Source organism: Phodopus roborovskii, unplaced genomic scaffold (assembly GCF_943737965.1).
Source record: "Phodopus roborovskii unplaced genomic scaffold, PHOROB, whole genome shotgun sequence".
NCBI classification, from domain to species: Eukaryota; Metazoa; Chordata; class Mammalia; order Rodentia; family Cricetidae; genus Phodopus; species Phodopus roborovskii.
The window spans coordinates 13,553,315-13,567,662 of NW_026126480.1; the positions used below are offsets into that span (position 1 = coordinate 13,553,315).

Here is a 14,348-nt window from a genome sequence, read left to right on the forward strand (position 1 = left end):
AGGCTGCAGTATTTTTTTATTAATTCTTTGAGAATTTTATATAATGTATTTTTTATTATTTACCCCCAAGTCCTTCCCTTAAGTCCTTCCAGATCTTCCTCCCATTTTACACTTTCTTTTTCTTTTCCTGTTTAATTTATTTAGTTTTGATTTTTTCAAGACAGGGTTTCCCTGTGTAGCCCTGGCTGTCCTGGAACTAGCTCTGTAGACCAGGCTGGTCTCTAACTCACAGAGATTGTACTGCCTCTGCCTCCCAAGTGCTGGGATTAAAGGTGTGCATCACTACTGCTTGGCAATAAATCTTTTTTTTAAAAAATGTCAACTCTTCCATTCCTTTGGGCCAAGATCAAGCTGGGCAGTGATGGCTCATGCTGTTAATCCCAGCACTTGGGAGGCAGAAGCAGGTGAATATCTAGGAGTTTGAGGTCAGCTTGGTCTATAAAGCAAGTTCCAGGATAGCCAGAGCTACATAGTGAGACCCTGTCTCAAAAAAAAAAAAAAAAAGAACCCATTGGGCCAAAATTCCATGGTGCTGGAAATCACGCTTTCCTCATTTCCCCAGATTTCCCAGACATCACCAGTTCACCTGGCAGGCATTCCTCAGTTCCTTACCCGTGCTTCACTGTAGGATGGGACAGGAAATTTGACTCTGGCTAGTCTGTAAAACATGTGACTCAGTGACCCATGTGACTCTTGTCCATCCTTCTGACGCAACCTCAGATTTCGGCTCAGGAGAAGCTTCCTTACCAGAACCATATGTGGTCCTGTTGCTCTCTGCCCCTCTCCACTCTAAATGTGTGTTTTAGTCTGTGTTCTAATTGTGTGAAGAGACACCATGACCACAGCAACTCTTATAAATGAAGTGTTTAATTGTGCTCTTGCTTACAGTTTCACAGGTTTTAGTCCATTATCATCATGGCAGGGAGCATGGTGACACCCAGGCATACATGGTGCTGGAGAAGTAGCTAAGAGTCCTACATCCTGATCCATAAGTAGAGAGAGTCTGGGCCATGCATGGGCATTTGAAACCTCAAAGCCAACACTCAGTAGCACACTTCCTTCAACAAAGCCATGCCTCCTAATCCTTGTAATCCTTTCAAACAGCTCCACTCCCTGCTGATGGAACATTCACATATATGAGCCTATGAGGGCCATCCTTATTCAAACAGCCACAGTGCATGACTCCCTGTGCCCCCGGACCTCCCAGTGCCAGTTTGTCCTTCTTTTCAAGGACCCTCCTGAGGTCTCCACTAATTGCGCTCCACTATTTTAACATTTCCCACTGTAATCCTCTCTGAAGTTGCCATTGAGAAAAAAGGAAGACTGAGGTCAAGTCCAAATGCAGAATGCAGGATTGTCTTAGCTGCTTCTTTTATCTCCTGACAGGGATGGCTCATTTCCTAACCCTGACAGAGGGACCTCACTGCATCCCATTCACATCAGCAGAGCCAGTTCCATGGTTTAGGTTCTTCTGTTTGCATCCCTACACATGACACCAATTCTGTTTGGATTTGTTGCTTTGGAAGTGACAGAAATCCAACTTGAACTAGATTAAACATAGATAAGAATGTGTAAGGTAATAAAATCCAATAAATGGCTAGACAACTAATTTGAAGAATGAGTAAAGATGTCTCAAGAAGGGCCAGTGGGTCAGCTTAGCAAGTACAGGTGCTTGCAGTCACCAAGACTGATGACCTGCGTTTGATCCAAAGGACTTGCATTACAGAAGAAAATTGGCTCCCAAAAGGTATCTTCTGAACCACACACACACACACACAATGTGTGTAGCTGAACATAGTGTCATATGCCTTTAATCCCAAAAGTCAGGAGGCAGAAGCAGTTGATCTCACCTGTTTGAGGCCAGCCTAGACTATATAATGAGTCTGGGCCTGCCAAAGCTACATAATAAGACCCTGTCTCAAACTAGATAATATTATTTTATTTTATAAATTCACATAACAATGCCTGGTGAGGAAGAGCTTTGTCGACTCACTTTTGGTCAAGGCCCACACTTGGGCCAATTCTGAATAAGGGCAGGATTATATAAGCACACATGTCCTGGGTGATCATGTGGGTGGAAGGAACTATTCTCAATTCCCAAAGGGAAGGCTTGTGCTGGGATGACCAATTTGTGTCTACTATGGCAGCCCTTAGGGAGGTCTCCTTCCTTTGAATTACCACCTAGGTAAGTTTATCAACCTGTGGTGTGCTTGGTAGGTGCCAAGGGCTAAATGTGACCTGTCTGCAACTGGTACATGTGTTTGTCCCGGCCTGACATCACTATTTAAGTACTGGAAACTTGAAGAGGTGAGTCTAGTTGGAAGAAGTAGGTCACTGGGGCATGGCTTTGAAGGACTCACCTAGTCCCTAACCCTGATCTCACTTTCTGTTTCCAGCCTGCCTTAAAGTAAACAGCCGCCTCTCCCACACATTTACTACTGCCATGATGCTCCACCTCAACACAGGCCCAAAGTCAGTGGAGTCAAGGTCTATGGACTTAAATCTCTGAGGCCATGAATTAAAATAAGCTATTTTGCCCTTATGTTTCTGTCTGGCCACAGACAACAATAAAAGTAACTAATAAAATAGAATAAAACCCTTTGCTTTGGTTTTTTTCTTCAGCCCCTTTCTAAGAAACTACAGAGCTTATCTGCTATAGTCCAAACTCGTGTCTTATACTGCTGTGAAGAGACACCATGACCACAGCAACTCTTAAAAAACAAAAACAAAAAAATTATTGGGGCATGGTGGGTGCAGTCCTTTAGTCCCAGCACTTGGGAGACAGAGGCAAGCAGATCCTGAATTTGAAGCCAGCAAGTTCTAGGAAAGCCTAGGCTATAGGCTACACAAAGAAACCCTGTCTGGAAAAACAAGACAAAACAAAAAAGCAGGAAGAGAGAAACTCGGAGGTTGGAATGAATGGGCTTTTGAAACCTCAAATCCAACCCCCAGTGATACACTTCACTTTCTCCAAAAAGGCCACACCTCCTAATCCTTTCAAACAGTGCCACTCGCTGGTGACCGAATACTTGAATTATGACCTTATGGGGACCATTCTCATTCAAACCAGCACAGCTGGGATGTCACCCATCCAAGTTCTGACCAGGCTTGAGTATGCTTAGCTTCAGAAATCACGAATGGCCAGGGTGATAATGGCCAGAGCGACAGAGATATTGACTTCACTTAGCTTTTATTATAAAAGGATAACAGAAGCTCCTGAGGCCATTGCCTCGAAGCAGAGAAGATTCATTGCAGTAGCAGGAAGGATCACCATGGAGGTGATCTTGCCTTAGAGCACTGGGGGTGAGTAACAGTGACTGCTCTAAAAATGGGGCAGCCAAGACAGCACCGCCTGGAAATCCCCCCAGGCCGCCCTTCTCCTTGTGACCAATGGTGACAGAGTTCTCCAGGACACAGGTTTTTCTCAGCCGTTCTCATAGCACTGCTGCTGCCCAGCATCGGTGGGTACATTAGTGTAGAGCAGAGACTGCAGATGGGATCCACAGTGCACACCCCACAGGCTCCTCCTTGCAGCCTGTTTCCTCTGGGCAGGACTATCTTCTTTTGTGCTCCTCCCATCAGACCCCTCCCCTAACCTCAGTCTCAGCAGGGGTCTGGCTGGGTAATTCTTCAGGACCCTGGAGGTGGTATGGTAGAAGCTAACTTCATTAAGTGTTTGCTACATACAAGACACTATTCGTGATGGTAATTATTGGCTGTCAACTCAACTATATCTGGAGTGAACCAAACCAATCATCTGGATACATCTGTGAGGGATTTTTCTTAAAGTGTTTGAAGTGGGAAACCCACCTTTAGTCCAGATCTTCTGAGGTGGAAAGAACCAAGTTGGTCTGAGCCTCACTTTCTGGTAGTGGGTTACATAAAGAACATGGAAGAAGGGAGCTTTCATTTTTCGCCTACTTGCCCCACTCTCAATGACAAGTTCCTTCCTTAACTGGCACTAGAGCCTACTTCTTCAGGATTCCAGTGAATACTAAAGACCAGTTGAGACATCTAGACTCATGGACAGAACAACTATTAAATTCTTGGACTGCCCATTGGTAGAGAGCCATTGTTGGACCCACAGCCTGTAAGCCGCTCTAATAATCCTCTAAATAAATATAGAATGAATATGTGCGAACACTATATATTCCAACACTGTATTTTTAAACTCATCTAATTAAAATAAACCAGCTTACAGAGGAGAAAGCCAAGGCACAGAGAGGTTAAGTAACTCACCCTGTCACTTGGCCAACCAGTAGCAGAGCAAAACTATGTCTAGACATCAACATCAGCTGCTAGAATTCACCATCAGTCATGTTCACAAGGAGGCTCCTCACAACATTGCTGTGATAGCACTTGGTGCCAGAGCAGTTTTAGTTGTGAGCCTAGCCTTTAATGGCTGAGCCATCTCTCCAGCCCCAGAGCAGTTTTAGTTCTTTCATAAGGGCACATATGGGGGTGGGCAGTTCTCAGATAGAATGTGTCCCCCACACACCAGCCACCCCACTTTACCTTTCGTCTTCTTTCAGGTATTTGCTTCTCTCTCTCTCTCTCTCTCTCTCTCTCTCTCTCTCTCTCTCTCTCTCTCTCTGACCCCTACTCTCCCATAGCTTGGCTTTCAAAATACCCCTATGTCCACTATCCCACCACAACAGTGGACAAGGTTCAAAGCACTTTCTCCAACTGTTTCTCAGCTCCTAAGCAAGCAAGCAGCCAGTGGCTGTCAGCAAAGAGAGAAACCCAGCTGTACAGTCTGGAGGCTGGCTCCTGCCCTGAGAACTCCACAGCCTACATTCTGCAATGATGTTATTTGATTACTCTTGTGCTAGAATTCTAACTGAAACTAGTGTTGCAGGGGAGATGGCTCAGCTTTAAGAGCACTGGTTGCTTTTCCAGAGGACCTGGATTTGATTTCTGGTACCCACAGTAGCTCACAGCTAGCTATCTGTAGCTCCAGTTCTAGGAAATCAAATGTCCTCTTCTGTCCTCCAAAAGCACTAGGCACACATAGGATACACAGACGTATAGGCTGACATAACAACAAAACAAACAAACAAACAAAAAAAACCCCCACCAAACTTCTAAAAAAAAAGTGTTACAGAATAGGGGTGGGGATGGGAGGTATTACTGGCTCAAGGACCACACTGTAAAAGTGAACAGGTTGGATTAGATACCTTCAGCAGCACTGGGCCTCTCAAACTCCCTCATATCTTTGTCCTACAAGCTATAGCTGCTTCTATGGGTGGTCAGCCTTGTCAATGGGGAAGGAACAGGCACTCACAAAGACATCCTCCAGGGAGAAGTGTCCTCCCCAGCTCAGGGTGACCCAGGAGGAAGGCACTGTCCTCTATCTGGGGAGTGGAGGACACAGGAGGGAAAGGGACAGCTCTGCAGAGTGTGGAGTGGTAATCTCCAATGAGAACTCTTTCCCTGAAGACAAGAGCAGGCAGGTCTCATTCATTTCTAAATAGCTGGAACTGGAGAGACAATGATAAACAAGAGGACACAGTTCTGCACTAAAAGCACACTCTGCTGCAAACACTTCAATAAGGTGATCTGAGCAATCAAAGAAACAGAGACTCTCTAGGACTCAGCAAAGACACCCAACTTAGTGCAGGAACACCAAAGATGGCTTAGAAAAGCTAGCAAGGTCCAAGGTGAGTCAGTGGGTAAACAATACAAGGTTTGGGTACTGGGGCAAGCAGGAGGACGGGATGAACTTTTCATCCAGGAAAAGCATCTCTGAGCAAAACAATTAGTGTGTGCATGAAGCTATGAAGAAAAGCAAGATAAATGGGGATGGGCTGGAGTGCTGGCACCCAGGATATTGTGGGCCAGGTGGATTTGATCAGTGAAAGTCATAGAAGGACAGAAGAGAGCATCGAGCCCATCCCATTGTAAGTCCTTGAGCCCCTCAGATATGTAGCTATGTCCAAGTGAGGCTGCCACACACACACCAGTGAGGAGAACTTGTTGAAGAGGCTTTACTGTCAGGTCTCAACCCCTACAATCTAAAATGTAATGAGAAACACAGAAAAGAATGAGTATGTGTGCGGATGGAGAGAAACTGGAGCCTTCAGAACTGTTGGTGTGGACATCAATGGCAAAGCAGTTCCTTAAGAAGCGAAAACACTGCAGGGGCTGGAGAGAGTGCTCAGTGGTCACGAGCACTGGCTGCTCTCGCAGAGGACCCAATTTGCTTCCCAGACCCACATGGTGGCTCACAACCATCTGTAACTCCAGTTCCGGGAGATCTGTTGCCTTCTGGCATCCAAGGGCACCAGCCATGCACATCGTGCACATACATACGTCCAGGCAGAACACTCATACACATTAAAAAAATAAATAAATCTTTTTAAAATTTAAGTAAAAGCACTATAGAATTACCATGTGACTCAGCAATTCTAATTCTGGGAATATACTACAAAGTAGCTGGGGATGGTGGCACACAGCTGTAATCTTGGCACATAGGAGAGGCTGAGACAGGAGGATTGCTGTAACTTCCAGGCAGTCTGGGTTTAAATAGCCCACCATTTCAAAAACACAAAAACAGGGGCTAGAGAGATAGCTTGGTGCTAAAGAGTGCTGATTATTCTTTTTTATTCCTTTCCAAGACAGGATTTCTTTGTGTAGCTTTGGAGCCTGTCCTGGCACTCACTGTGTAGACCAGGCTGGCCTTGAATTCACAGAGATCCACCTGCCTCTGCCTCCCAAGTGATGGGATTAAAGGCATGGGCCACCACTGCCCAGCCCAAGCGCTGATTATTCTTGCAGAGAGCCTGTTCCTAGAACACATGTATGTACAGAAGCTCACAACCTGAAACTCCAGCAAGGAAAGATTCAAAGCTCTCCTTTGGACCCCACAGGCACCTACAATCACACTTGCACATCCCCACACAGACATGCATGGAATGCACATAAACTCACACAGGCACACACATACATACACATAAAAAATAAATATTCAAAATAAAATAAATAATTTGAAAGCAGAGCCTCTAATCCCAGTACTTGGGAGGAAGAAGCAGGTAGATCTCTTTGAATTCAAGGACAGCCAGCAGCACAACATAGTGAGACTGATTAAAATGAAAAAAAAAAAAAAAGTGAGTTGGGGAGATGCCAGCATTTCATTCCCAGCACCCACATAAGTCACAACCATTCATAACTCCAGTCCCAGGAAATCTGATGCCTTATTCCAAACTCTATAGGCACCAGGCACAGATGTGATATGTATAAATATATGTAGACAAAACACACATAAAATAAAATTAATAAGTCAGCCAGGCAGTGGTGGTGCACACCTTTAATCCCAGTACTTGGGAGGCAGAAGCAGGTGGATCTCTATGAGTTCAAGGGCAGCCTGGTCTACAGAGCTAGCTCCAGGACAACCAAGGCTACACAAAGAAACCTGTCTCAAAAAACCAAAATATAAATAAATAAATTTTAATAGTTTATTTTTATTTTATGTGCATTGGTGCTTTGCTGCGTGTGTGTGTGTGTGTGTGTGTGTGTGTGTGTATGCGTATGTCTGTGAGGGTGTCAGATCATCTAAAACTGGAGTTACAGACAGTTGTGAGCTGCCATGTAGGTGCTGGGAATTGAACCTGGGTCCTTTGGAAGAAAAGCCTATGCTCTTAACTGCTGAGCCATCTCTTCAGCCCCAAAATAAAATAAAATTAATAAATATTTTTTTAAAAAATGAAAAGCAGAACATCCCAAAAGTTATACATCTATGTGCCCACATTCATATCAGCATTACTCACAGCAGCTAAAACATGAATCTACATATCCATGAATGAATACATTTTTAAAAAGAGTGTATATAATTACAATGGAATAGTAGTCAACCTTAAAGAAAGCAAATTCTGACATAGATGAAGCAAATTCACACATAGATGGAACTTGAGAACAGTATGCTCAATGAGATAAGCCTGTCATAATAAGGTAGTGTATGATTCCATTTTATAAGATATTTAGGATATTCAAAATTACAGAGGTGATGCTGGGAATGCATCTCATCGTTAAAGTGCTTGCCTAGTGTTCATGACACCCAGGATTTGATCTCCAGATCATCCCATAAAACTGAGTGCAGTAGTACATGCATGGGATACCTGGTACAGAGCAAGGGTCAGGAGAATCAGACATGCACGGTCATCCTTAGCTGCACAGGGAGTTCAAGGCCACCTGGCGTGATGAGACCCTATCTCAAAAAATTACATGGACAGACAGACATCAGAAGGGTAGTTACCAGAAGATGGGGGGATCATTAGAGAGCTATTGCTTCATATATGGAGTTAGGATTTTAGAAGATGAAGAGTTATGGAAATAAATATGGCAGTGACACTGTACTGTCTAACATAATGAATAACAACACTGAACTAAACAGTTAAAAATAGTTATGATGGTAAAAATTTGTGATTATGCATACAACCAGCCAACAACTGGGGAAAATGGTGTGTGAAAATACCCCCAAAACTCCTGACATATTGTACTTACAGGAACGGAGGTGTGTGTCAGGCAAAGAACTAGTACACTGGGAAGTGGATGACCTGAGGGCTGTGGTCCCCACGGTGCTGGTAAACATAAAAGAAGAGAAATCCAAGAGTGTTCCTCTTAACCAAAGGACTTTGGTGTCAAGGACACAGCCCTCTTCTGGCTTCAACGGGGGTCTCTGACTTCCTGTCAGCAAGAACTAGTTAGTATAGAAGCCTGGAGACTTGGGATTGGGGACTAAGGGGGAGGGGCTCCATTCATTCTTCAGGAGAGCCAGAGAGGCAGAAGGGGTTTCTGCTCATCCTCCAGGTAAAGCTGCTGAATGTGTTCTAGCCTGGAGAGCTGGTGAAAACCCTTGGAGGGTCATTCTACAGGATTTTCCAGAGGAAAGGGCCTCTGAAGGGAAGAAGAGAGACACTGAAGGACAGAAAGGAGTCATTACCATATTCTTAAGGTTTGGCATCCAACACACACCACACACCACACCACACACACACACACACACACACACACACACACACACACACCTGGCATACAGCACACGGGTGCAGAGGTCACAAGTTATAGGCGAGGAAACAGGGAAGGAAGGGAGTGGGCTGAACCCAGCAGGTGCAGGCTCCTCAGGACAAGTCACTGGAGACCACGACCCTGCAACTTCCTCGCCTTATGCTACCCCCTCAACAGCCTCCACCATAATGTCTTGGCCGCCTTCTGTTCCGGCTCACAAATCCCAGGTCTCAGGAGGTTCTTTCTCTCCACTCATCAAACTCGGTTCCGCTGGTCTGTCTCTGGCCTTAAGACCATCCTGTGTATGGCCTCACTATGATCGGCTCTGTTTTGTGTCAGCGGTCTCCGCGCTCCATCGCAATACTGGTTGCAGTCCACGTCCATGTTCATCCGTGTCCCTCTGTCTCCACGCCTGTCTTTCTCCATCCTGCTGGCCTCCTCTCTCTGCTTGTCTCCATCTCCACCACTACCTTTCTTTCCTACGCGTGTCATCCTTGTCTCCATCTATATATCTGTCTTTCCCCTGTCCCTATCACGGGGTCTGTCCCCTTCTTTCGGTCTCCTCTCCATACCCACGTCCCCTCCCTGTCTCTCTCCCAGACTCTTGTCTCTTTCTCGTCCTTGTCTCCATCCCCCTCACTCCAGGGCAGCCTCTGCAGTCCTCGCAGGGATAGGACCTAGCTGGGGGCGGGGCGGAGGGGCCAGATCGGAATAATTCGGTTATCTGGGAGAATTGAATTAACTTCTTCACACCAGCACCGAGGGGCCTGCCTCCCTAGCTTCCACGGGGCCGCAGGTGGGAGGCCCAGATACCAGGTCGGGACCCTCCTGCTGGGCATGACGTGTAGGGATCAAAGGTCTGGGACAGATTGGGACAGGATAAGGTACTCTCGGAATGGGGTCCGGCGCAGCCTGACCTGCTCCTCGGGAGACTTAGAAGGGAGGCTGGAGCCCTTTAGGGTGCCCCCCCACCCCCGAGGTGGCTAGGGGCGGGGTCTAGGCCGCTCAGGCCCCGCCCCGCGGAGTTCGCCCCGCCCCGCCCCCTCCGCGGGGTCCTGCGCGTTAAAAGGCGCGCGCGCTGGCCGTACTGCACTTGCGTTGCACCGGGGCAGAGTGCGGGCTGCGACGGGGCGGGCGGACTCTCGGGTGCTCAGAGCGGGTCTCAGGTCCTCTGCACCTGGAGCTCGAATCCCCCCATCCCTAACTCCACCAACCCGAACCCCGACCCCGACCCGGCCGGCCCGGCCCCCGCCCCAGCCCCCTCGGGCCGATGGACTACTCCTACCTCAATTCGTACGACTCGTGCGTGGCGGCCATGGAGGCGTCCGCCTACGGCGACTTCGGCGCCTGCAGCCAGCCTGGCGGCTTCCAATACAGTCCCCTGCGGCCTGCCTTCCCCGCCGCGGGGCCACCTTGCCCCGCACTCGGCTCCTCCAACTGTGCACTTGGCGCCCTACGCGACCACCAGCCCGCGCCCTACTCGGCAGGTGAGCGCAGTCCCGTCCCAACCCTACCTCCAAATCCCACGAACCCCCACTCCCTGCCCTACTCTGCAAGTGAATGTGACTGTACCCCACAAATTGCCTCCTATCCATGCCCCTGGCTAGATCCTCTAATGCACTTTGAGAACCCCAGTAATAGGAGTTTCTTTTTGGCAGGGATAAGCAGCACCTTCTTGTCCCTCCTATTTCTCTTTCTTCATGCCAAATTCCTACCCTGTGCCTTTCGGATCAAAGAAACAGGTCCAGTCCTGGGACTTTAGCTAGGCCCTCTGCTTCCCACCTAAAAAGCGACCACCAAACATCTCCATTGCCCGTATCCTCGGAATGGCCTTCCAGCTCAGTCCAGTCAACTCCCATCCTTACCACCTGTGTCCTAGATGATACATACCACTCTCAGCAAATATCCCTTCTGCAGCTGGGCTGACCAGATGGGACCCTAATACCATCTTTCTAGCCTCTTCTTGCCCTTAGACCTGTGCTACCTGGGCCCAAATCTTACGGCACCACCAAAGACCCGTTCCCATAGCCATAGAAAAGGAAGGAGCCTCTGTCATTGAGCCACTTTCATTTCCACATTTCCTCCGCTACAGGCCAGCAAAACCCAGGAGGAGATCCTCCACCTTCATTCTAGCCCTTTGATCCAAGCAAGTCCGTGTCCAAACCCTCAATGTCACTTAGCCTTTCAGGCATCCCTGTTCCTTCTGCCCCACCCCGCTGGCTTCCTCGTCTCTTATCCCTTGCTCTCCTGGGAAGATCACGGGAACCCAAACGGAGGACTGGGGTTTGGTGGGGAAATAAGTACTTGAATTTAGGGAAATAAGAAACATTTAAGATGAGATCTGAGATCTGAGATCAAAGGGGGAATGAGAAGATTGGCGATCCTGGACTGGGCAAAAATGGGGATTGCAGAAATAGGAACAGGAAATAGGGAGATAGATTCCTGAGAAAAGGGTTTGTAGGTGGAATAAGGGAGAGAGAGAGAAAGAGAGAGAGAAAGAGAGAGAGAATCAAAACTAGGGGCCCTGAGAGAGAAATGGGTACACAGTGTTGGGAGACAGAGATAGATGGTGAGAACACAAATTTTGGGAGATGGGGAGCAAAAGAGGTGGAAACAGACATAAGCTGGAGGGAGATTTAAAAAGGAAGTATTGGAGACAAGGTTTGGGAAGATGGGACAAAGAAGGTGATTGGGGAAGCTCAAGGAAAATATAAAGACTTAAGCTGGGCTTGAAAGCAGGCATTTGAAGATGGTATCTGCATGGGATATGGGAGCTGGGATAGGATTTAGAGTAGATGGAACACAGAGAAGGTGACTGAGTGGGATAAAGGGAGCAAAGAAGAGAGAAAAAAATCTGGGTAGGAAGGAATAAGAAACCTTCTCAATGGGTACAAAGAGAACAGTGGCCCAGAAATGAGAAGTTGAAGAGATATGGATGGAGGAAGATGAGGGCAAGGAGAGGAAATATCTGGAGAAGAATGACAATCAGGGATGAGAAGCAAAACTGAGGAAATGAGGTTTGTGGAGGAGAGAGACCGGATGGGGTGCAGAGAACAGGAAACATCAGTACACAGCAGTCAGTGATAAGACAGACCTAGCAAGAGAGTCTCAAAGGCAGAGCCAAGGCCCAGGATTGGTTAGTAGAGAGACTTTGGTGCTGATGAGATCAAGCAGACATACCCGCTCATGTGATCGGGGAACTGGACTTCCACAGGAAGGGTGCCTGAGGAGAATCACCACCGTGAAGGTGGCAGGCTGGGAGAGGGCAGTGGAGCGGTAGGGCTTGGAAGAAGATGGAGAGAATATGGACATCGGACCCTTAGTTGGAGCTTCTGGTTTGTTTTAGGGAACACTTAAGCCCCAGGTCTCCCTAATGACTCAGCCTTTGGGACACTTGGCTGGAGACTATTGACTAAATAGTGGGGAGGGGGAGTTATATGTGATTTCCTCTAGTGCAAGATAAGGGGGGGCTTGGGGCTGACATCAGCTTCTCATGCACTCCACTTTCATTGCTCCTGCGTCGCGCATCCCCCTCCCCGCCCTGCAGTGCCCTACAAGTTCTTCCCGGAGCCGTCGGGCCTGCATGAGAAACGCAAGCAGCGGCGTATCCGCACAACGTTCACGAGTGCACAGCTCAAGGAGTTGGAGCGCGTCTTCGCCGAAACCCACTACCCCGACATTTACACGCGGGAGGAACTGGCGCTCAAGATCGACCTCACTGAGGCTCGCGTGCAGGTGCGTGGATGCACGCACGTGCTGTGCACGCGCTTGCTAGAGGAGGGTGCTGGAGATTAGACACCTGGGAGCCAGGGACAGCTACAGCTTTGCAAGCCAAGACCGTTCAGGTGTGACAGAGCAGCCAGCGGAGAGAGCGGGCCAGGACTTGGGCTGTCAAAGACCAGAGCTGGGTAGCTTCAATTTGCCTCCGACTCGACATTCCTCCCCCCACCCCAAAATTGAAGGTTTAAGAATTTTTACTCTGAAGCCGGGAAGCAAGGCGGCTGGGTTGACGGGGACAGCAGGTAGGATCAGGCCAATCCGTACTTCTAGATGACGGACCCAGCGTCACAATTTGGACTCCTGAGTCAGTAAAGTTTAAGTTTGGGGCGGCTGCAGGGCAGACAAGAGAAACTTGGGCGTGCAAATCCCGGCTGGCCCTTTTTTGACATGGACACCTTACACAAAAGTCTCCCAGTACCCCGACCCACTCTTCACTGTCCTAGAATGCTCCAGGTGAATGCTTTCTAAAAAGTTATGCTTAGGGTGATAAGACTTACAGCAGAGCCCCTTCCAGAAGACAAAATTACAGGGAGGCAGCGGGGTCTGCGGGTGAGCAGATTCTAAAAACAAAAACCTAAGGGCCTGGAGGAAGGGGCACCAGAGGCGGGAAGAATGGATGGGGCGCCGAGTGGAATGGTGGAGGGCGGAAGGCTGTGAACCTCCGACTGGTTAATAATCCGAGACCGATCCTTTCTGGACCGAGGTCTCACACACGCCTAGCAACCCCGGGCTGAAGTGCTCCTGGTGACCGTCCTCTGGGTTGACTGGCCCTTGTGCCCACAGGTCTGGTTCCAGAACCGCCGGGCCAAGTTCCGCAAACAGGAGCGCGCGGCCAGCGCCAAAGGCGCAGCGGGAGCGACGGGAGCCAAAAAGGGCGAGGCGCGCTGCTCGTCCGAGGACGACGACTCCAAGGAGTCCACGTGCAGCCCCACGCCTGACAGCACAGCGTCGCTGCCGCCGCCGCCCGCACCCAGCCTGGCCAGCCCACGCCTGAGCCCCAGCCCTCTGCCCGCCGCGCTGGGCTCGGGACCCGGGCCCCAGCCACTCAAGGGCGCGTTGTGGGCCGGGGTGGCAGGCGGCGGGGGCGGCGGCCCAGGCGCAGGAGCAGCAGAGCTGCTTAAGGCTTGGCAGCCGGCGGAACCGGGGCCCGGGCCCTTTTCTGGAGTTCTGTCCTCTTTTCACCGGAAGCCGGGCCCCGCCCTGAAGACAAACCTCTTCTAGCCGCGGGCGTCTGGAGGCACCTAGCCTGCCCCAAGAGACATCCCTACCCTACTGGACCCGACAGTCCCTCCCTATCCTGGCCACCTGCCTGGAAGCGCCCCGTCGCCCCCCACTGCCTAGTGTCTGATCCCTAGATGTGGCCTCCCCTTCGTTGTAAAACAACCAAGGGCCACTCTTGTCCTCACTCACCCGCACCCAGCGGAGAGGAGTATTCACACCGGGATCCCCTTCAGGGCGGTCAGAAGCCCTTTCTAGCTTGGCTTTCTTAGGAACCGGGGTCAAATTACACCTGTCCCTAACACAGTGCCCAGTCATAATTTAGGGTCCTAAGAAGCCGAACTGAC

The 14,348-nt window shown here is 49.1% G+C and overlaps 1 protein-coding gene across 1 annotated transcript; it reads left to right on the forward strand.

The window, feature by feature from the left end:
- Positions 1-10,033: 10,033 nt before the first annotated feature.
- On the forward strand, positions 10,034-14,190 carry Phox2a (paired like homeobox 2A). Its single transcript, XM_051192401.1, has 3 exons — positions 10,034-10,490; positions 12,551-12,738; positions 13,567-14,190. Exons 1-3 carry the CDS (start codon positions 10,274-10,276, stop codon positions 14,002-14,004), a joined length of 843 nt encoding a protein of 280 aa, XP_051048358.1. The 5' UTR covers positions 10,034-10,273; the 3' UTR covers positions 14,005-14,190.
- The last annotated feature ends 158 nt before the right edge of the window (positions 14,191-14,348 follow it).

Excerpts from the sequence above, each read along its gene's own strand:
- Phox2a (XM_051192401.1), top strand. The coding sequence starts at position 10,274 with ATGGACTACTCCTACCTCAATTCGTACGACTCGTGCGTGGCGGCCATG. Across the intron at positions 10,491-12,550 it reads GCCCGCGCCCTACTCGGCAG|TGCCCTACAAGTTCTTCCCG; the intron begins GTGAGCGCAGTC and ends CCCGCCCTGCAG. Across the intron at positions 12,739-13,566 it reads TCACTGAGGCTCGCGTGCAG|GTCTGGTTCCAGAACCGCCG; the intron begins GTGCGTGGATGC and ends TTGTGCCCACAG.